General features: G+C 29.1%; 2 protein-coding genes across 8 annotated transcripts; one reads left to right on the top strand and one right to left on the bottom strand.

Annotated features, from left to right (window-relative positions):
• Positions 1 to 1,919: 1,919 nt before the first annotated feature.
• On the top strand, positions 1,920 to 7,057 carry LOC143909924 (uncharacterized). Of its 6 annotated transcripts, none has more exons than XM_077428201.1 (3): positions 1,920 to 2,688; positions 3,967 to 5,176; positions 5,876 to 7,057. In XM_077428201.1, exons 1-3 carry the CDS (start codon positions 2,635 to 2,637, stop codon positions 5,890 to 5,892), a joined length of 1,281 nt encoding a protein of 426 aa, XP_077284327.1. In that variant the 5' UTR covers positions 1,920 to 2,634; the 3' UTR covers positions 5,893 to 7,057. The 6 variants fall into 6 exon arrangements, with proteins under 6 accessions (XP_077284327.1, XP_077284324.1, XP_077284329.1 ...); XM_077428198.1 differs by having other exon boundaries at positions 5,264 to 7,056; XM_077428203.1 differs by lacking the exon at positions 1,920 to 2,688 and adding an exon at positions 3,586 to 3,869 and having other exon boundaries at positions 5,876 to 7,056.
• Positions 6,736 to 22,212, bottom strand: Gel (Gelsolin). 2 transcript variants are annotated; one of them, XM_077428186.1, is made up of 22 exons: positions 22,100 to 22,212; positions 19,574 to 19,714; positions 13,233 to 13,313; positions 11,231 to 11,305; positions 10,947 to 11,139; positions 10,635 to 10,750; positions 10,368 to 10,545; positions 10,164 to 10,264; positions 9,941 to 10,060; positions 9,789 to 9,857; positions 9,660 to 9,722; positions 9,409 to 9,520; positions 9,184 to 9,304; positions 8,948 to 9,113; positions 8,732 to 8,870; positions 8,552 to 8,646; positions 8,331 to 8,456; positions 8,131 to 8,251; positions 7,900 to 8,045; positions 7,708 to 7,818; positions 7,206 to 7,331; positions 6,736 to 7,110 (listed from the first exon to the last, which is right to left on the bottom strand). In XM_077428186.1, the coding sequence occupies exons 2-22, from the start codon at positions 19,703 to 19,705 to the stop codon at positions 7,051 to 7,053; spliced, it is 2,451 nt and encodes an 816-aa protein (XP_077284312.1). In that variant the 5' UTR covers positions 19,706 to 19,714; positions 22,100 to 22,212; the 3' UTR covers positions 6,736 to 7,050. The 2 variants fall into 2 exon arrangements, with proteins under 2 accessions (XP_077284312.1, XP_077284313.1); XM_077428187.1 differs by lacking the exons at positions 19,574 to 19,714; positions 22,100 to 22,212 and adding an exon at positions 17,648 to 17,722 and having other exon boundaries at positions 6,817 to 7,110.
• Between the last annotated feature and the right edge of the window lie 2,040 nt (positions 22,213 to 24,252).

The following is a 24,252-nucleotide window of genomic DNA, read 5'->3' as shown; positions in this document are numbered from 1 at the left end:
TGATTCAGCACCGGCGCATTGTTCAAAATTTGAGAGTATTCAAATTGTTTTCACAATTAATTTGAATTATTTTTTTTTTAAATATCGATCAAGATAAAGATAATTTAGGTATAAATTACATTGAATGACCAGGAAACAGCTCGGATGTAAATATAATCGAAAATATGTGAAGCAAAATAGGCAAAAAAATTAGAGATAAGAAACCAAAAACCATAAAATAATTAAAATACATACATTTATGATGTATGATACAATGAAATTAGTGATGAATTATTAAAAAAATAATTTAGATCACTACTAAAACGAATAAAATTCTTTATTAAAAACAAAGGGGGTCCCATTAAATATTAAAATAAAAAAGCATTTTTATTTGTATTCCCTACTATTATTTGAAGTCCCCTTTATATGTTGAAAATCTTGAAGAAGAAAAAAAAATCCGTTTTTATCGATTTTTTAATTCATGAAATCTACTCCAGGTATTAAAAAAATGTTCATTTTTACTCCAAATTTACAATGATTCCCCTCATAATGTTATCTATTGACGAAATCGCTTTTTTTATTGCTGCATATTGATGAAGAGGAGTTGTAGAAAATAATACGAAAACTGTTATTTTAAATTCCTTTCCTAGTCTTTTAAAATATATCGTTATTTGCATGTGATGCAACTGATAAGCTTCGCTTTGCGCTGGGTAACCACCGATCGACGTATTTTGTACGATCGAAAGGTGTCAAAGGTGGTCCCACGGCTTTGATGAACAGAAGTGAGGAAGCTGTTTTGATCTTCAACGAGGCTCTCATTGCGGTAATAATTATATTCATTTGTGAAAACATGGGCGCCCGCAGGGGGGGGGGGGGCAAGGGGGGGCACTTGCCCCTCCCCCCTGGATTGATTGAAAATAGTCAAATAATGTTACTTTTATTTTAAATCACTTCGTGTTAGCATAAAGAAAGTGTGGAGAGACAGAACGTTAACTCCTGTCTGTAAAAAACGGAAAACGGATGCTGTTGCTTGTTCATCTGCAGCAGCAACGCTATCACCAGAACCAAACCCTGACAAGCTTGAAAGTGGAGATACTAGGTTAACCTATGACATTGGACTCTATGTAAAATCTACTACGAAGATTCCTATCGATCTTAAGCTTAAGTATCGTTTGCTAACTGATCCATACAAGCTCACCCGTCATATGATTTTGAAGGCGACATGTCAGGAAGTGGAAAACGTTGTTTCAGGGAATCTTGGCTAACCCAGTATACTCCATGGTTATCATATTCACCTAGGTTAAAAGTTGCTTTTTGCATTTTCTGTGTTTTATTTCCGTAACCAGTTCAAAGAGGAATTCAAGGTGCATTCATTACTACTCCTTGTACAAAGTACAAAGATTTTAATGAATGTGCCAGAAACCATACCAGCTCAGCATGGCATCGTGGGTCTCAACGAGATGCTGAACACTTCGCGTCAACCATTAGAGATCCAAATAAGGATATTATTTGTCAGATAGATAATTCTGTAAAACGAACTATTGAATAAAACAGAAAGAAACTGTATCCTATTATTTCAACAATCTTATTTTGCGGAACAAATGATTTGGCAATTCGTTGGAAAGATAGCACCAAAGGAAATGTCGAACAACTTTATACGTATCGAATTGAGGGAGGAGACAGTATTTTAAAAAACCATTTTGATACAGCTGCTGGAAATGCACGTTACATATCACACCAAACGCAGAATGATTTGATCAATTTGTCTGAACAAGCTCTGCGAGAAGACTGTCCGTTCGTTCGCCATACAAATACGCTACAGTAAATTAAAACTACATTAAAACATTATAAAAAATATTTTGCCTCCCCTTAGAAAATTTTCTGCGGGCGCCCATGTGTGAAAACCCGCGCTTATATACCCGCGTAAGCAAAAAAGCATCAAGGAATTTTTAAATTGAAATACCAAAATTTTGCTTTCGCGACGCAGTATTAATATAAATATAATTATTGTTAATATGTATGTACATAATTTAATTATCTTAATTTAACACACCAATTTTTAAATTTCTTTTTTCGAGCCTTACTGTTTGCAAAATCATGAATTACGTAGTTGTTTGAGGTGCATTTTGGCTGCTTCTTTGAGCTCAATTGTAAGCAAAGATAGTTCTTTGAATCTGGTTTGACCAAACAAATATCTTTTTAAATTCATATTAATTTGAAAATAAATAAATGAATATATAATTTTAAAATAGCTGAATTATTATTAAGCTCAGACTCCCAGATACACACATATATTGAATATAACATAATGAGGTAAATAATTAGATCACGTAGTTAATTAATGATACACCTTTTCTCACGAACAATACTCATTGCTTATGAATCAATATGTAAGCGAAGTAACGCATTGTCGATTTTTTTAATATAAATATATAACAGACAAATAATGTTTGCGTTTGTCAGTAACACCTGCACGACAGACTAGTCAAGTCAATTGTGTCGTACATACACACACCAACTAGATTTTTCAAAAGAAAAGTCTTAAGGTTAGTGTATTTGGGTAGTTCTGCACATTAAATACGTCATAGTAATAATCTTCAGATACAAACAGAAGTAGCACATTAGGAATACGCCAGTCGACAACACACCGTGAACATGGACGCTGTCGCTCGAAGTATCTGTGTCTTGTTATGCCTGGTGATTGTATCGGTAAGTAAATTTCATATTTCATTACATATTTTTATCCCAAAATATCAATAGGGTTTTTACATCATGTTGATAGTATACATATCTACATACATACGTAATACATAATACAAATAAAATTTAATTTATTATAAAGAAAAGTTTAAGTTGCATACAATATAAATAAAGGTATTTAAACTCTTACCATCTTGAAAATTACACACTTTCATTTTTAAAGTACTATTCCAAAAGTGGTGAGAATTACCTGAATTATTATAGAAATAGCTTTAAAGTACATTCATTCCTGACTGCTAGACCAATGTACGAATTTTAAATATACATAATATGTATTTTAATATACATAATATGTATATCAATGAAACAGTTTATTTTAAACAAATATATATATATATATATATATATATATATATATATATATATATATATATATATATATATATATATATATGTATATATATAGAGGACTTTTTTTGAAAAAAAAGGTGCCGGAACTCACTTAGTGTCAAGTTTTTTATTAGAAAAGATTATATTAAAATTATAATATATAGAATATTCGTTTGAAATACAAAAAATGCTGAGAAAAAATGTGCCGGAACGCCGTTCTACCGCGTTACATGGGAAAAAAGTATATATATATAGGGAAAAAAATATAGGGAAAAAAAAAAAAAAAATATATATATATATATATATATATATATATATATATATATATATATATTCAACTGTTTTCAAAGAAGAATTTATATTAAGCTTAAATTGTCCAATATAATTATACAAACATATTTAAATTAGATTAATTAGAAAAATAATTATTATATTATGAAAAAAATATATGCAAATTTGAATAACAAATATTTGTTTGGAAGTTCCTTTTAAGGAAAAATACCATCAAACCTGTTTACAGGTCTGAAATTATTGCGTTGATTACACAGTTGTATTGGTTATTGGTTTACATAAAATTTATTGTAAAATTTTAAGTCAAAGAAACAACCTGAATAAACATTCATTAAATTAATGACAAAGCTTTATGTTAACAATGTGAACATTTAAAATTGTCATTGAATAAATATTATTTTTTGCTGGTTATATATTGAAAATAATATACTGCTTCACAGACATTAAAGAATAGCGACGCAAATAAAAACTCAGTTGCAACCGCAATGAAAAAATTTTGGATTGACTCAGTAATATTTAAAAAATAAAATTAAAATACTTAATGTATTAAATAAAAAGTATACGTATTTCACACTAAATTTATAATATAAGTGTGTATTCTTACAGGCTGTTCCGGTAGCAAATGATAATGTGGTTAGGTGTTGGACTGATGAGAATGGAACACACTGTACACTCCCTGGTGGTGGATATACCAGTTCTGGCCCTGGTGGGTCTATAAGTGTCAATGACGATGGAAGGGGCAGTGCAGCTGGAATGGGTGGTGCATATAATATTGGACCAAAAGATGCTCCAACACCTCCTACACCACCTCCAACTACAACACCTCCAACTACAACACAATCTCCTGAAGAAAATATGGAATATACTAAGCGTTCTAATATGGGCTCTTCATCAAGTCAGAGTTCTTCATGGAGTAGTGATGATAAAGGAACTGTTTCAATATCGAGCAGTAAGAGTGAAAATGGAAATGCACCAGTGACATATACATACACTACAGGAAACGGCAAGGCTACTGCTACTGCTGATAATGATGCATCTAGTTCCATATCACAAAGTTCGAGCAATGGCAACGATAAACCAGAAACATACGCTAAAGCTACTGGTTGCGGTAGGGCTTCCAGTGATGCAGTGAATAATAGTGGTGTTGTCAGTCATTCTGAAGATGAACCCTCTAGCAAAAAACAAAATGATACACCTCAAGAACGTCCTATTTGCGATACAAATACAAACTCCCCTTCTCGTTCCTCTTCATCCTCCTCTTCCTCTTCTTCCTCTTCTTCTTCATCATCGGGTAATGGACAAAGTGTTTCATATAGTACTAGTACTGATGATAAAGGAAATACAAGTATATCGAAAAGTAAAAGTGAGGATGGAAAAACTGCAGAAACATACACATACACAACTGGCGATGGAAAAGCCACAAGTTCCGCAAAAAATGATGATTCTACCAGTTATTCTGCAAGTGCCAGTAATGGTGATATGGATCCAAAAACTATTGCAATGGCAACAGGTGGTGGTGTAGCTCAAAGCGTTGCCATAAATAATGCCGGAGTTGTAAGTAAATCGAATGATGATCCTACAAATTGCAAAACCAACAAATCTGAAAATCCATCATCTGATTTATCTCCTGGTTCATCCTCTTCCTCCTATTCGTCTGGGACTGGACAGAGCCAATCATGGAGTAGCAGTACTGATAGTAAAGGATCAACTAGTGTATCTATAAGCAAAAGTGAAGATGGAAAAGCACCAGAAACTTATACTCACACTACTGGCGATGGAGTTGCTAAAAGCTATGCTAGCGTTGACAAAGACACAGGTAATTCTGAAAATTTAGGTAGTTACTGTCAAAAAACTGATATAATTCATAATGGTATGCCCATTGTATATGAAACTGGTATTCCAGATAGTCAACCTGGAGTAATTTCACGTGCTGGTACTGTAGCTGGTACCAACAGTTTTCCTATAGTTGGTGCCGTTGCTTTTGCCGGCAGTAATGCTATATCTATGGCTGGTGCTAACTCTGTTGGTAAAGCAAGTGGTGGTGCTTTTGCTAATGCTTGGAGTAGTGATGGAAATTCGATTGCCTCTACATATAATAATAACAAAAGACCTGCGAAATATAACTATTCACCATATGCATATCCTACATATGGAAACTACTATTATCCATGGTATTAACCATTGATTGGATAAATATATGTACATTTCAAAATTTACAGATTAACGAAATTGAATCAAAACGTGTTGTATCTGATCTTATCACAAGAAAAATATTAAAGCAAAATTAAATGTAATAGAAATATGTGTAGAATAAATTTGCCACTTTATATATGCATGTACATATATCATACATTATTAATAATTCCATAAAATATTCTTTTCATTTTTCAATTTACACAACTGAAAATACTATTTCCAAAAACCATTACTAAATTTAAAACCGACATACAGAAATCATTTCTTACATTTTGTACTGATTATTCAAAACTATTTAAATTGATTTATATTTTTATAGTACCTAAATCTACATAAGAACAACGGTGAAGACCAGTCAACAGATTCAACTATACAAAATTCGACATTTTCAAGATAATTTCAAAAATTTTTTTTAAATTATATCAAAACTAATACACTGTTAGCTTTGATAAACATTGTTTGAATGCGTACCTGTATGAATTGTGATTATTTATTATTAAAAAAATGTACTCATATTGCATGACAATATAAAATTTGTTAATATTTAAAAAATATTAAGAATAAATTTTTATAAATAATCAACAAAATTTAAATATTTTTTATATCTTTTGAAATATGTAACACTACCGTCAAAATAGATATCAATTGATATAATTTCATAAATATGAACTACATATTTAAAAAAAATTGTATATATGTATGTAAATTGCTTCTTTTTACAAGATTTTTTTTTAATAATAAGTATTCAATTTTGCGAGAGAAAGAACGAACTTTGACGTATATATTATACATAATATTTATAGTAGATTTCAATTTAGGTGGATTAGTGTGATAGTAGTGTAAGTGATGTAATGTTGTGCAATACCATTGGTCATTGATGATTGACATAAATAAAGACGCTCATAGGTTAAGGATAGGACGATTGGGCATTGCATCTCACATACGTTTTTATCTCCACTCACACTACCGTAATCCACCTTTTTACAAACCTCCTTTACGTTTCACTTACGATTATTAGCTGATATGCATGCTCCCATAAACACATACATTTGAACGTAAATAAATATACTCCATGTATTCGCACTATAATATACAAAATTGCATAAAAAATGTATAATATTGTTGACTATTGAAATTTTAATATAATAACACTATCGAAAAAAATAAAATTGAAAAAGTGCAATTCATGCAAATATATTTAACATTTTAGTAACATAATTCAATTTGGTTTAAAAAGTTGGATTCAAAAAAATTAAAAAAACTGGTAAGTTATGTTTTATTATTTATTAAGATATATAAATAAATATTACAACAAATAAGTAAGCACTATTTTTAGCATGCATACATACATAAGATTTTCACAATATATGTATTATTATATGTTCAAAGAAAATCCCATAGTTTATAAACTAGGGTAGACTAATTAAGACAAATACTAATAATTACTGTAATTCAATGTAAATGTAAATCTGACATCTTTCAAACATGATGAGCTTAGAGAATTTCATTAGTTTGAATAACCTTATTCTTCACATCATCATAAGACAATTGGTTCTGAAATCAAAATAGACAAATTAGATAAAATGGAATGATAAAAGATAAATTGGAAATATTGAACAATATTAACATTGATTAAAACATGTACTTACAGTCCACATATCATCATCCCAATCTTCAAACATTCGCTTGAAAACATCAGGCTCACGACTCTGTTTAATGATTATAACTAAAGCATTATCGACTGTTCTATCAGCTGGATCATCTTTAAGATATTCCTACAAAAAATAATGATAAGTTAATTATCAATTAATTCAATCGATGTGTGTATACCTACTAGAACAATGTTATATGAACAAACTTTAATATGTACGTGTTAGGATGGTTGATTGAATGATTAAGAATTTCATTTTTTCTAAGGACTCGGTATATCTTTTTTATGTTTTTGAAAATGTATATGGAGTCAGGTTTTTAAAAGGTGTTTAAATTGGAGGTACTAATTTTGATAATGCCAATAATTCTGCTTCAGAAAAACAGTATGCTAACTGCTGCTATGATGTAAATATTGAATTTTGTATTGATAACATCAATAACTCCAATCTGTATATTATATGTATTGTGTTGTAAAAATATATTTCTTTCTATAATACTTACACTGAATGAAGATTGAACTGAATCTTTTTCAACATTTGAAGCTTCACTTCCAATCCAAACATAAATTTCTTCACCAGAGTCTAATATGTACACAGAATCGCTATCTAAATCCTAAAATCGAACAGAAAAATAATGAATAAACATACATACTTCAACTTAATAAATAATTTAAAAATTTGAAAATATAATTACTTCTTGTTGATATCCTCCAATATCTTGAAGTCTGACACGTCCATTTTTACGAATATTAACCTGTAACAAATGAGGTTCTTGACCCACACGCAGTCTCGTGCGTTGTTTAAGAATGGAAGATCTTCTCACTTCTTCAGGTGCACCCCCTTAAAAATAAATAAATAATAAAAAACCATAACTACTAGACCAGACTATTGTTTTATTATTTCAGAAAAATATTATTTTACATACCAAGTGCATTCCAGAAATCTTCAGATTCCTCATCCTCATTTATCGTAATTGGCTCTTTGTCTTCACCAAATAATACTTTACTAAAGAATGTAGCAGCTTGCCTTTCTTCATCAGAGCTTTCCTAGATTTTTTTATTATTATTTGAAATAAACATTTAATAAAATTAATAAAAAAAGAAAATGACAAAATATTACAACAACCTTTCCAATCCAAGCATAAATATTATCTGGCGTCTCTAACAGGAAGACATCTTCGTGATCAATATTAGAAGCATCTTCAGGAATTTGTTCAACTCTCATATCACTGTCCATTTCATTACCTTGAATCTGTGAAAGATATATGTATGTACATGTAAAAATGAAAAAAAAGTGGTAACGATTCATTACTATTTAAACATATAATAATAATAGAGAAAAATTACTTTGAATAGTCTGGTGCCATCAGTGTCATATGAATCTTTAGTGTTGAAGTATTTAAATTCGGATCCATGGCCACCTAAGAGTGTAATCATTTTACCTAATATAAAAAAAAGCATGCAGTTAATAAAATTTTACATTTAAAACATATTATATAACACAAATAAACTAATTTAAAGTTTTACCATTGAAAAGTTTTAAGAAATGTTTTGGTTCTGAGCCTTGTGGTACTTTTATTACAATATGATCACCTCCAAGATCTTCATTCATTACTTTTGCTAGTGCATATGAATTTTCTTGTTCATCTGGAGTAGAATCTTTTCCCTATAATTAAAGAAAACTTAGTGAAAAATTTAATTTTGTATGTACATAAATACATAAAACACAATATATTATATTACAATCCAATAGCAGATGACATATGCAGTATCCCCTTGACTATTTGTATATTCATATTTGATGACATAAGAGTCTCCCTGATAAAATTGACCATATTTTGATCCATCGTCAGCACTTCGCTCCGGATCGGCAGAATCAGCTACTTCAATTAAATCATCTCCCTGAACTCTGAAATATTTAATGCACATTCACATAAAGTAATATTTAATAATATTTTACCATAATATAAAATATTTACCTGTAAACAATAGTATGGCCATCGCCTTTATCCGGCATGAATCCACGTGCCGCTCCTGATTTGACAACTTTTTTAATTCTTGCATCAGCTACCTCTGCATCTGATGAATACATTTCTTCATCTAAAAACAAATGTGGGCGATCAAAAGAAATTTTTATTTTATATGTAATGCATGTATGTATGTATATGTACATAAAATATATTAATATTAATGCTAGGAATTACCGCTGATAGAACGAATTAGTCTAGTGTGTGATGCACCATGGTCTTTCCATGTAGAGAAATATTGTTTGAAAGCAGCTGGTTCAGTTCCCTGGGGCACTCGGGTGACATGAACCTATTTTTAAAACACAAATATATAAACAATACGATTCAATTTTATTTGATTTTAAACTTTCAAATATGTACAATGTACATATAATTAATCAAACCAATATCTTAATACAAAATACAGAAAACATTATTTTTTAACATACCCATGAAGGATAATTCTTTGTTTCTATATAGTTTTGAGCCCTGGACATAACTTCTGCTCGCTCCTGAAAATTATTAAATATGATTGCAAAATAAATTTAAAATATGAAATTTAATAATGAGGGACATACTTTTTGATTGCATTGTTTTCCAACCCAGACGTAAATTCCACCAGTAACAGTATCAAGCACAAAACAATCCTAAAAAGTAAAACATAAATATATAATTCACCTTCAATATATTCATTGCATAACAAATATAAATCTAATATGTAAATACATACATTTTCATTGAGTTGGTCTTGTCTAAATGGTTTTTGTGAAACAGGAATTGCTTCCATTTTTCCAGATTCGTCTGTAATCCTATAAAGTGATACAATTTGTTGTTCCGATGTTTCGAACGTCTGAAAAAAATTAAATAATAAATTATTTAATGTGTTAATCCTTCGTATAATAATATGTATGTAATAGACATGTGAATATAAAAAAATATATATCAATATAAACCTCATCGTCTCCACCAGCACTGTCTTCAGGTACTGTGTTTTTAGAACCAGATCCAAGTGCTTCGAAAAACTTATCGAAATCACGATCACTCGAATAGTCATCTATAAAATTTCAATAATAAGATTTTTTAAAACCCAATTTTTAATATTTTATTAAAAAAATAACAGTATTTCATTCGAAATAACAGTATTTTATTATATTCACCGATTATGTCAATCTTAGCTCTTCCATTGTGGTCTTGATCACGAATTTGATTTGCAACCGAAACAGCTTTAAGTTTTTCCACTCTCCTCGCTTTTGGTCCAACATAAACATAGATATCGTGGTCAATATTGAGAATAAAGCAATCTCCAGTGTTCATTGATGACACTCCAGGCCCAACCTAGTAGTAAACAACGTTAATCCACAAGTTAGGAAAATTAAAAAGCAATAAATGTATCCCTTTAAAAATTAAATATTTTATTCATGTACCTGTTTAACGCGAATGTTTTTGTTTCCTTTAACTTGGAACATTCTTTTTTCGGCTCCAGCATTTGTAGTAACATGGTTAAATCCAGTGGAATGACCTCCATCCATGTATCTAATAGCTAAAATTATATATGTAATGTAATGACATATTAATACAATTAAAAAAATTATTTCCAAAAAATGGTAACAACAGACTTTTTAAAAGTTTTTTGATTTATCGCAGGGGTTACGTTACGTAAATATATTTCGAACACATATGAATATAGATATATTTGTAATACGTGATACAAGGAACTAGAAATAAAAATTACAAACCTGGTTTGAAATACCCGAGAAATACGGGAGACTCGTGTCCCTGTACTTCACGGTGTTGGACTGGTGCTCCACCAAGTTTATCATCAAGGGCAACAGTGAGAATCGCAGCTGTGCCACTTTCATCAATGGAGGTTTTACTTCCCAACCAGAAGTGTAAATCATATGAAAGACGTTTGCGATTATCTTCTTTGGTCTTAAAAAATATATTACACATTAATTTACTAAACAGTACAATTTTATTAGTATTAAAATAAACATCCTAGAATTATAATTAATGATCTTACATTCAAAATTATATAAGAATCTCCTGTATAGAATTTTCCAATTTCACCAGTTGGTACAGGAACTGGCTCAAAGTTCTGAAATGAAATATTAAATGAATATAATATGCAATACATACGAGAAATCTGAAAAAATTATAAATTAAAATTAATAAATATTACATAAAATAGCAAAAAAATATTTGATTTAAAAAAAACACATGTTTTTCGTTTGAATTATCTTGTGATTGGGAATATGGACGTACATACATACGTAATATATATATATGTAATTCCATAATGAATCATTAAACATAATTCTATTCAAAATATTATATGTACAAATATTTTTCCAGTGTGGAATACCACATAGTATTCAAACTTACATAGTCTGTAGAAAGGGGTACCATAAAAAAATCCTAAAAAAGCTTTAATTGCCCACCCAAGTTTTAAAGTGCTAAATTTGACTAGTTTTATATAAAAAAAATACGTTTTGCATTACTTTACATCATTGCATATATACATACATACGTACATGGTATCGATGAAACACTGAAAATATGACATGTGCAAATAAAGATTAGATTAGATTAGATTAGATAGAACTCTTTTCACTTAAGTTTTATTTACTTTGTTTTAATATCAGGTATATATAATATCAACATTTTAATCCACTTCATTGATATTCTATAAATATTCTTGACTCATTGGATAAACTGGCAATCAATGAAAATCAATAAACTACAGTATACTCGACGTCTCTACGATATAATTTTTATTTTAATAAAATAAAAACATGTTGAAATCGAAAAACTGCCATATGTTAGCACCTCAATTGAAACCATGGATTAATGAGTTATTTCATCAATGAAACAATGTTATTATATAAGTCTTCTTAAATTCTAAATAAAGAAAATAAAGACTCTACAAGTGCATAAATACACACATATGTACATATGTATATGGAGTAATTCAACCTTAGTTCATTGTCCAAGGTTCAACTCATTCTATTGAGGAGAAAAAAAACGTCCAGAAAAGTTTGTTTGTTCGCTATGCTATTTTACAAATTTCAATATACAAAGAACTGCCGTATTTGGTATATTATTTTAAGCTGTAGACCTGATTTGAAAGAGCTCGGAGCTCTTTGAAGTTTCTTTTCCAGCTTTCAGCTGCCTGAATAATGGTGATTGAAACCGAGAATTGCCTGGCTCTGCCGGTCAACATTGGCTAGTATATTATATAAACATAGTATAAACCAAAAAAAAAAAATTTTACATAGTATATATGTTATTATACTATGTCAATCTAATATATAAAATACCATCGAGATAAAAGAAAGATTAGATAATGTATTTTTTGTACAAAGTAATATTTTTATGAAAGTATTAGAAATAGTGTAACGAAAATGCTAGAAAAATATTTTTTTTTTACAAACTCGTTTTCACATATGAAGGTCTACATATGCATATACATAGTACTTAATAACCTAAACATAAAGTGTTTATATTATACATATATATAATATATATATATATATGCCTTGAGTAAAATCTACATATCATTTTAACTCCAATATGCAGGAACTTTTCGACTTTGAATATAAATTATTAAATTTAATTTTTCAACTACAATACATACATATATTAAATATGTAATTATTTTCATAAAAATTCAATTTTTCCCACAAAATATGACTTTCTCCCAGAAAATTGTACCATGTCGAAAGGTAATTAATAAAAAATAATTAAGGTGGGGGGGGGGGGGGGGTTGGTGAACATTTCAATAAACCGAAAAAATCGGCTTAAAATGATTGAATCTTAATAAAGTCTAAAATATCACAATTGAATTAGTTTTATACGTACATATATATTCTGTGTAATTTTGCAAAAATCGTGGAGCTAATATAATCGAAATGATATATATATTTCTACTTGTATGTCAAAAATATGGTTATCAACAAATGTAAAATAAAAGTTTTTATTTTCAACAGTTATGACATATGACATTTCTTTAAATAATAACGAACCTCAATACGCCATAGCTCAATGCCTTTGTGGGCTCCTGCGTTGCTGAAAGCCGGGTGATCCATTCCTTTCCTTTTGCTGTCCTGTAAAACAGCAATACACAATTAGCCATGTTTATGATATATACAAAGATTAAACAACTGTCAAAAAATAAAACTTCAATTAAGAGAATAGTCAACATCAACGATAGTCTTTTATATTTGGTAATTATACCCATAATCTAATATATAATTTCGAAAGAGACTTTGTACGTAAGTATGTATAAATGTATCTTTGGTTGGGAATTTCGTAAAGTCAAAATTTCTATGACGAGTCGATTTTTCGAGCCGCGTCGAGCCACGGAACACCAGTGTTCGGCTGAACCTGAATAGGTGTTCCGCGACAATTTGGAAAGGTTTTATACACCGCAACACATTTAAAGATTTTCTACTTCATATTGAATAATTCAACAAAACAAAATAGATCAGGCAAAATTTTGTTGAAGTTTTAACAAATCCTTCATGGTTGATAAAACTTGCATATCTTATCATTACAAGGAAAAAGTATTACAATTTTTAATACAAGGGATAAAATTGCATCTTTTGATAACAAAATACAATTTTGGATTAAACCTAGTTGAATCTAATAATTTTGATAGTTTTCCAAAGTATTTTTAGAACACCTATATATATATATATAACTTGAAAACAACTCTTGCAATATTTTCCGAAAACTAGTAAAGACGATTCCTGGGTTCGGAATCCATTTTCCGTGACAGCTAAACCGGTAGGCTTAAGTGCAAGTAAGTATGAAAATCTAATTAATTTAATTAGTGACTGATTTGAAACAAAAATACAAAGATCAACCTTTAAATGATTTCTGGGTGAGTTTGTCGGAAGAGTACCCCAATTTTTCAAAACAAGCTATTATTGTTTTACTTCCATTTTCTACAACCTATTTATGCGAAGTGGGATTTTCTTATTATGCTGCAACGAAGTCAAAGTGCAGGGACAGGCTCGACGCCACACCAGATATTATGTAGAATGCAACTTACCTGTTATCAAGAAGATATGCAATTCGAGGACTTAAATCATCAGTCATTAAGTGCTTTATATATTCATATTTTTATGTTTATATTATATTATAGTTACATATTATAGGTATTTTTCTAATAGTTCTGATGTATTTTTCGAATATTAAAAATACCTATATCTATTTTTAGTTTGTCATAGGGTCCGAAATTATTTTTCCAGGGCCCGAGATTCCTCTCGGCGGCCTTGTCCCTGGTCCCTGGGAATTACCCAACCTAAAATATAAGTTAAGTGTTCCGATAAAATTTCCGGGTTTGCCAAGTGTTCCATTGCAGAAAAAGTTCCATTGCAGAAACCTTAGTATATACGAATATAATAACAAAAGAAAAAAACTTCTATTTATACTGGTTGTTACGAATGTTTTTTCTAGGCAAATACACGACGCTTAGTCTCCGAGCGTTTACCGCCATCTATTGAAAATTTATTTAATTAATTAACTTTTCTATTGGTGTTTTATATTGTTTATATGTAGGTAGGTAGGTAGGTTTTACCATTATTTTTAAATATATTTAAAAGATATTTGAAAAAAATACCTTTTAAATATATTGAACCCGCGTGGATCGAACACAGAACCGACACATTTCTTTTAATTTAATAACTTAACACACCTTTAGCGGGCTAATTTTTTTTGTGGCGACTAGCGGTAGTGGGCAAAATCACAAGGCTGCGCGAATAAATACAATAGATTATAAAAATCGCTCAAAACTCAAACTTATATAAAAAAAATCTCCATATACTATTAGAATAAACGTAGTATTATGCTGCGTACGGACCAAACCAACGACGATTTTGGTCCAACGTTTTAACCAGCAGGATAAAACCAGTAGCGTACAAAATATCGAAATAAAAATTAAATTTAAAAATTGAAATTAAATATCAAAATTAAAAATATTTTTATTAAATTAAAATTAAATTCAAATATCAAAATAAAATTATAATCAATATATTAAATTTAAAATAAAATATTGAAAGTTAAAACAGAACATGCCCAATTTAAATAAATTTTCGAGATTGACCTAAAATTAGATCATCAACAATCACATACAGGTAATCCTCGACTTTTGTTTGTCGAAGATGTTTTGACTTACGAAGATACGCACTAAGATCGAAAAAAAAATCAAAGAATTATTATTTTTACTTCCCCGTAATGCGCAGTTACTGAGAATATATCATGTGTTAGTATGGGTGACCGAGCGATGGTCCCAACCCGGCACGTTGTCGGTTTATCAAACGAAATTTTTTTAGTCTTCAATTGTTTCTCTCGTCGAAATAAATCAATTAATTAAATCATTTCAGAGGTAAATTTTATCGGATAATGTCTTCAATTGTTTCTCTCGTCGAAATAAATCAAATAATTGAATCCATCTCAGAGGTAAAATTTATCGGATAATGTGTGATTATTAATTTTATTTCGACGAAAGAAAAAAAAACCCTTTGACAAATCACCGTCATTTTTTTTGTTAAATATTTCATCGACGGCGAAACACAGTAGTTATCGTGACGACTTATAAGAAACAATAACAAGATTTTTTTCGCTCGTAATTATAATATTTCTCTGATTATAATGCGTATCGTCGTAATTCAAAACATTGTTGTAATTCAAAACATCAACGATGGTCTAATTTTAGCTCAATCTCGCTCGTTAGCTTAATTTTGATATTTAATTTCAATTTTTTTATTTCGATATTTTGTATGCTACTGGTTTTAAAAGTTGGCCCAAAATCGTCGTTGGTTTGGTGCGTACGGACCATTACGTATCCCGCCTTCCGCGATGAACCAATATCAAACGTAATACTACGTATCCCACATTTCTCGTCAAGCTCATATGAAACGTAGTACTACGTGACCCGCTTAAGGTGTGTTAATATGCCAACAGTCATGCGATGATATTTCATCGGGCACAACACTAGTACATTAATAATGTTACATATTTATAAATTCAATATTTTGTTTTTTTATTCTAGATTTGTCACTAAATTAGAAAATAAATGTACTTGTGAAAAAGTTAAACTTATTGTTTCTCCTATTTTTTTTAAAATAACCATCAATTATGATTTCCCGTTAGCAATGTGGGTATGCGTCAATGCTATTGCTATGAAAATAATGAACATCGACATTTACTGAAATAGGCCATGTTTTCACGGCCGTTCTGGGTTGTGGCCTATTCGTCACGCCCCGAATAAGCGTGGCGACCAAAATATCGATTGTTCCCAAATGGTTTGTGACATTTCACTGAAATGGTTAGATGCCGGAAAACTGTTATTAGCGCTTCGCTTGGATACCGAGAACTCGTTAATGATGCAAGTCAAGGTTAGATGTCTCACCTTGTAGAATTTTAACGATAACTAGTAAAAAATAACAACAATACACGTTTAAAAACCCAGAGATCAAGAACCGTGAAACCGGTGTTCTTGAGTAATAAATTAGTAATGCAACGCAGGCATACAGGAAAGCAAAAAAAAAATATATATATTTTGTATGTTTCGTATACACCTGATTCTCATTTTGACATTTTTTATGTACGGTTTTAGAAATAGCACGGTCCAATAAAATGAATCATATTTGTTATAAGAAAGTTTAAAAAAATAAAAAGTGATAAAAATATATATTTATAAAAAAAAGTGTCGTCTATATTGCGCGCATACATATGTTGTCTTCAGCTACCGGCAGTTTATTATTTCTTTATGTTCATACATATATGTCTTATGAGAATACTTTATACATATATAAATAAAAAATAAACTCAATTTCTTTTGGAGTTTGAGAATTTCATAATTTGAGTTGATTTAAAGTAATGGAAGGTATTACACATGCAAAAAGAGTTGGGTGTATTTAATTTAAGAAATATTTTAACGAAATTTGTATGACAGTTTTATGAAATGTGTCAGTCGAAATTTAATATATGTAGTACTCGTCTAAATAAATTACATAATATTTAAGTAATTATACTAATTGAATATATGTAATTGCCAACATAGCACGAACACACACACGTATATAAAAATTACACATGACAAAAATTAGTCATAAAAACTATGACTCTTAGCATTGTTAGACTTTTTTATTGAAAATTTGAAAATGAAGATAACGCAAAGTGGATGCAATAAACGGCTAGCGCATGACAAGAAAATAGCAATCTAAAAATATCAACTGACAAAAGTGATACTTGTATTTTACGTTCATCGATTAAAGAGTCTTCGTACATCACACGAAATAAATAATGCATGAGTGCAATTAAACCGCTCATAAAAAGTACATAAAAAGCGCATAATCATCTATGCGTAAAATCAAGGTTAACTAGTGTTAAAACCTTTACAGTTATTAGTAGAAAATATATGTATATTTACTCAGGACAAACTGCAAGCGAATACGCAAAAACGAGTCGTTCAGACGGTTGCCCAAATGAAACTGATAAGTCGACTGGTATCAATAGTACTAACGCCGGAAGATGTGGAAGATATGCATTAAAGCGGTGTTTCTCAACATTACTCATACATTTATGTAATTTGTAAGTATTGTTTATATGCAGTAGTCTAAAAAATAAAACTACATACTTAACATCCGATAAAGTGTGCAATTTACGAGATACTAAAAAGTTACGAAGTGGCTATAAATTTAGCACCTCATTAAAAACTCAAAAATATTCACTAACCTGAACTCAAAATCAACTGAATTTTTCAAATATTTTTGCATAATTTTATAAACATTTGTACAAATAATCATGCATCCTATTAAAATGTGCTCAAATATATTAATATACATAGTATATAGTAGAGTTTCTAAATCCGAATATTCGAATATATTCGGCCTATTTTGGACTATTAGTTACTCGAATATTTGAGCAATTATTCGAATAATATTCGTGAAATTTTAATAAAATATTTTACAAATTTGAAATTTTTTTAACAAAATACAATTTTATTTTTAATTCGAAATGTTTAATGCAACAGTATTGTGTGAAAGACTATAAGTCGTCGACTCGGAGTCATTTTATCGCCTCAATGCAATGGATCGCTTTAGAAATTGAACTTATGTATTTTACGAAAGCGAACTTATTGCAGCGTTTATTTGAAATGGAAACGAAAATATAGTCCGAAGCGGGAACGCAATTTTTATGGATAAGCAGAAATATTTCGTTTCATTTATGTTGTTTTGAACTTCACTTCAGTTGTGTTTCGAAGTTCGTAGTGACACGTTATCGATCCGGGTATTTTTTCTCAAATTAAATAATTGGATTGAACGCGCGTGCTTTAGATATCCTTTATTAACAATTAAGTCAACGTCAACTGTTCTGTTGTTTAAAATTATTCGAATATTTCGAATTTTACTATTCGATATTCGAATAGTAAAAATAATTGGAAACTCTAGTATCTAGCATACCTATTATTGATGTATTTTAAGATGGTTTAAAATGAAAGAAAAATTACATATTCCTAAAAATAAATAAAAAAATTACATACATACATATATATGATATAAACATACATTTGTATTGTACATATGTATGTAATTATTCTATTTCAATAGATAAACTTTGTATTAGTCGTCCACAAACTTCTAGTATTAAACGATACATACTTATAGTTGCAAATTGAAGAAAAAAAGAATTTAGGACTTTAAGAATTGATAAGGCGATGAGTCATGTATAGAAGGGAAAAAATAATTGTAATAAGAAGATAAATTGATAAGCCGACGACAAATATCATCAAAACAAGTGATGGTGTATTTTCTTGTTATGGCAATTGTAAAAATTAATTATATAGCGTAAAAATTTGGTTATTTTGATTGAAATGTATTTCGCATTAAATCATATATATTTTAAAGTTATTGCGTAGATAAAATACCAATATTCAGTTGAGAGCCATCACATTTAAGCAAACATGTGTTACACATCAAAAGAACTGAATTTGATTCAGATTCAATTTAATTGTGTTCTGACATATGTATGTACACACATATGTACTAAAATTGTTGAAATGTGTTTTTCTGATGGATAAAATTAGCTGAAGCCGAAAATAAAATATGACACAAATTTTCACAGTGATGCTCGATTTTATGATAAAAGTCATAATTCTATCAAGAATCATTTTAGTTTCGAAATAATTTCAATGAAAAAAGTAAAATAAAATTAGTCATTTGGAAATGGATGATTCAACACATTTATCTATTTAACATTTTATACCGAATCTCTACAGTATCTACGTTCCAATAAAATACCAGATCTGGAAACATTAATCATGTGAATGATTCATATTTATCATGTATTATATTACCTTCGATGTCAAAGAATCCGCACCTTGAGTCTGAACAGGTCTTGCGGGTTTCCTCTGTGTTGTAGCAGCATTGACATTGCAAAACACTGATAAAAGTGCAGCAGCGAAAAAAAACTCTGAATAGAGCTTCATCTTGGGTAACTGCAAACAAAAATAAGGTTATTTTGAAAATGATAAATAAACAGTTTCAAATATCAAATCATTTCTGACATATATGTATGTATAAATGAAAATTTATTTCTTAAATATTTTTCATGAATGGAACTTGAAATTTTCTAAAATAAATTTTAAATTATTTTAATTTATTGTATGGAAATCGATTAAAAACAATTGCATTTGGTAACCTTTTGGGTTAAGATTATAATTTGGTTTACTTTTTAATAAAAGAATATTAATAGTAATAAAAAAGCACTATTGATGTCCACACAGTGATATCTTGTTCTTCACTTCAAATAACATCACATGGCAACAAAAGCTATTTTTTGGAGAGTTCGATCTAAAGTCGAAAAATCAATCAAGAACTAAAAAGCGTGACCATGAATTAGGATTTATATCAGAAAGGTATTTAAGACTTTTAAACTATCGCAAATATACATATGTACATACCAATCCATACATAAAGTGTACTATTGAATTTAAATTTTATTAAAATCCAATAAGGAAATTTAAAAAAGTTAAAAAAGGGATAAATCTATTACTTGACCAATGACTGGCCAATGAAATACATATGTGCAGTTGCATAATTATAAAGTTTTATGTAAATTAAGTCAAAGGCAAGTCACAAAAATAATTGTTAATAAATAATTGGAAACACAAACGATTTTTATTCACTTTCAAATTGTATTACTGAGAAATATCAAAATTGGTTCATTAAATTGTGTTAATTATTTAATTCAAAGTACATACATAATATATAATACACAATTTTGAGTCAATATATTCATATAATTTACTGGACAAGGTAAGTTTGACGGATTGAAATTCATTGTAAATTTAAATATGTAGATGTCACTAAGCACAACACAAAAACGTACATATGTACATATAAAAATTTGCTATACACAACTGTATTTATTGTTTAAGCTAATCCATTATAATACTGTATACTACAATGTGTTGAAAGCAATGAAAAATTAATAATTACCAGAATTCCAGACGACAGCATAAATATAAAAGGATAAAGTTAAATATTTCAATAAAATAATATATATGTATTTAATTCCATAAGAACGTTTTCTTGCTCTCATGTATTTTTTGATAAAACATGCATAGGTTTCCATAATTTGCCAACTACTGTATATGTAAGTAGAATTTGAAACGGATTCAATATTGCCTAGGGTTATATTATAAGGTTACCCCTTTACCCTACCAGAAATATAAAGACAAATTATAATTTAGATGTAAAAGAGAATATGTATTCTTAAATTGGCAAAAACTTCAAAGTATAAGTTTTCACATTTCCAAAAATAAATATTTAAAATATGTAAAAAAAAGACTGGATAGCAGGAATATATATGCATATATAATAAATTGATTCAAAGTACATGATTCACACAGGGATGTGGGATCATGAAGTAAAAACATATTTTTACATACCTAGGATTAGGTAAACATATTTTAAATATCATACCAACAAGTAGGTAATAGACATCAACAGAATTTACCGAGTAGGTTGTGAAATTGGTAATTGCGTGTCCACCGATAATTATGACCTTGCTAACAAGATAAATGGGTATTGTATCAACAGGTCACGGGTTACGTTGATGACCCAGTGATGTGACGGAAGACAAAATATGATACTTCGAAAAATTTTAGCATCTGAATAAGGGAGCTAATAGATTTTAAATTCACTTATATATGTACATACTCAAAATGATATACGTAAATAACTCTTTAAATAATTCAGGAAAAGAAGTTTTTATGAATCTATTACATATAAGACATCGTCAACCGTACATATGTATATATGTACATTCATCAACCGGTTTGGACTACATACATAGGTAAGTCATTGACATTTTGATATAATGTTTCGTAATATTCGAAATTTAGTTATTATATAATACAATGTTACTATTATGCATTATTGATGAAGTTTTTTGAAAACAAACGAATATTTCTTTGAAGAATAATTAAATTTAGTCAAATAATCTTAAATTGCATAAACCTACATGTGTATTGTATACTAGTGGTTATACCACGCTTCGCTCGGTATTTTTAATACAAACAGCTTAAACATGGCAAAACAATCTAATAGTAACATTCATTTGATTATATATATATATACATATTAGATATATGTATATATATTCTTAACACTAATAAAATTATGACAACTTAAATGATTTTAATGACTAAAAGTGAACGACTATTGTAAATTTGTCCAAATATATAAAATTTAAGTGGGTGACCAGTGGAACAAAGATTTATTGGAAGACTAAACATTTTTGAACTTTTTAGCATAAATGTGACAAATCCGTTTTAACAAAAGAAAAAAATACAGTAAAAAATACACGAATTACTCACACGAGTTTCTTGCGTGCGAGATATATGTAGCTGTTCGTCAAGACAGATGTTACAAAACTGACATAACTAGATAGAACTCAACAACTATATATGGACGGCCAATCTTGAATGTCTACGATCAACGAACACCGTACAAATTATTATAAATTTCAGTATGATCTGAACTTTTATTTTCATTTCGTCAGTATAAATATGGTTTTTGGGGTAACAATAACTCCGAAAATGAAGCTTCATATTTACTTATCTAATATATAATTTCGAAAGAGACTTTGTAAGGTTTAATGTAAGTATGTAAACCTTGGGTGGTAGAATCTGTGACGTTATCGAAAAAATATAATTTTCTATGACGACAATATATATAGATTTCGATTCCAATACATGTTTCAGTTCCGGATCCCGATTCCTTTTTCTGTTCCGGATTCCTTATTCGTTTCCAGTTCCGGATTCCCGTTTCAGTTCCGGATCCGGATTCAGATTCCTTTTTCATTTTCGGATCCCGATTTCTCTTTCAGTTCCGGTTCCGGATTCCTGCTTCAGTTCTGGATCCCGATTCCCTTTTTAGTTTAGCTTCCGTATTCCTTATTCAGTTCTGGTTCAGGATTATTTTTTCAGTTACTACTGAAAAAATACTATTGAAATTAAAATAACAAAACAAATACTGTTTAAATCATGAAATATCAATTTCAATAAATATCTCTGCAATAATATGATTGGAAAGTTTGATAAGTATTGATCTTTTATGTAGTGAGGGCTGAGTATAGCCCGTATTTGTTATGTATGTAGTAAGGGCTGGAATAGCCCGCTTGGCAAGTGTCACGAGTATTGTTTAAATTGTCATACTTGACCATTTATTTATGTGCTTTTATTAGGAACTGGTAACTGAGTTTGTATACATACATATATACATATGTATGTACAAAGTTTATATATATATATATATATATATATATATATATATATATATATATATATATATATATATATATATATATATATTATGAAATGTAAAAAGAATGATTGCATAGTGTAGACATACTTGTTTTTGCAATAAATACGCAGTTGACCTTAGCAATATTCTTCAAACTCCTATATAAAACAAAGATATGATAATTTGTAGAAAATGTTAATCTTTTGAATTTCCTCGAACTCTTGCTGTGTATTGAAAACAGTTAATTTATGTGGAAACAAAAATCAATTTAGATTAATTAGAAAAGTGCAATTTGGAATCAAAATAAATTTACAATAGACGATTTTAATAAACAAAATTTAAAAACTTAAGTAGATATTAAATTAAACGAAAACAATAAACAATCTTAACAAGTTTTTTTATTATATTTTTCTTATTTTTAAACACACGTTAGAAATTGTATAATTCTTCCAATTTTTACTGTGGTGAAATATCTAATCTTACTAAAAATAAAGTGAAAAATCCTACAGAAAAAAATGAATAATTTTAATAAATAAATAAGATTTTTCTTTATATGTTATACATATGTAATTAATCTTCCAGATAAGCAATACGATATTTTTATATTGTGAGTTAAGACGCTACAAAACTAATAAACAAGAGAAAGATGTCGATGTTTGTGTAGTTGTAACAGATAAGCCTGTTGGAATGAAAGAATTTCAATATTATATTCGAGATCAACGTAGTCGAATTAATAAAGATTTCGGGCTTCAGCCAAAGCATTTATTAATCGGTGTACAGTGTACACTTTATAGATTGGTAAATACAAATAAATATTTTTTATATACCTTTGAAAACAGTATTTATTTTTTTTACTAGCCTCTTCTTATTCTTCAAGCAATATACTTAAGTATAGTGGAAACAATGTGTATATATTTTTAAAATATTAATCTTTATATAATATAATACATATGTATATAATGTTATGGTAGACCATTGATCAATCTTGAATTATAATTTGGTTAATCATGCATTCATTTCTTAGTCCATATATTAGATTTGCCATTGTTTATATGCTTACTATTCATGCTACATACATATGTATGTAAAATGAGAACGTTAATAAAGGCCAGTGTAGCTCAAATGGATAACTTTTGAAATCTTTATAATCGAATAAGTAAAAACTTAAATCAAAATCATCACAGCAGCCCACCTACATATGTGTGTATGTATATACATATGAACA

Source organism: Arctopsyche grandis, chromosome 3 (genome assembly GCF_051622035.1).
Source record: "Arctopsyche grandis isolate Sample6627 chromosome 3, ASM5162203v2, whole genome shotgun sequence".
Lineage (NCBI taxonomy): Eukaryota > Metazoa > Arthropoda > Insecta > Trichoptera > Hydropsychidae > Arctopsyche > Arctopsyche grandis.
The sequence above is the reverse complement of the archived record's forward strand: the minus strand, read 5'-3'. Positions and strand labels throughout refer to the sequence as shown.

What these genes read in the sequence shown, in the direction of transcription:
- LOC143909924 (XM_077428198.1), top strand. Translation starts at nt 2,635, where the DNA reads ATGGACGCTGTCGCTCGAAGTATCTGTGTCTTGTTATGCCTGGTGATT. An exon ending in TATGCCTGGTGATTGTATCG is followed by an intron (nt 2,689 to 3,966) that starts GTAAGTAAATTT and finishes GTATTCTTACAG; the next exon opens with GCTGTTCCGGTAGCAAATGA. An exon ending in TAGCGTTGACAAAGACACAG is followed by an intron (nt 5,177 to 5,263) that starts GTAATTCTGAAA and finishes CTGGTATTCCAG; the next exon opens with ATAGTCAACCTGGAGTAATT.
- Gel (XM_077428186.1), bottom strand. Translation starts at nt 19,705, where the DNA reads ATGAAGCTCTATTCAGAGTTTTTTTTCGCTGCTGCACTTTTATCAGTG. An exon ending in AAGACCAACTCAATGAAAAT is followed by an intron (nt 9,858 to 9,940) that starts GTATGTATTTAC and finishes TTTACTTTTTAG; the next exon opens with GATTGTTTTGTGCTTGATAC. An exon ending in TTGGAGGATATCAACAAGAA is followed by an intron (nt 7,819 to 7,899) that starts GTAATTATATTT and finishes GTTCGATTTTAG; the next exon opens with GATTTAGATAGCGATTCTGT.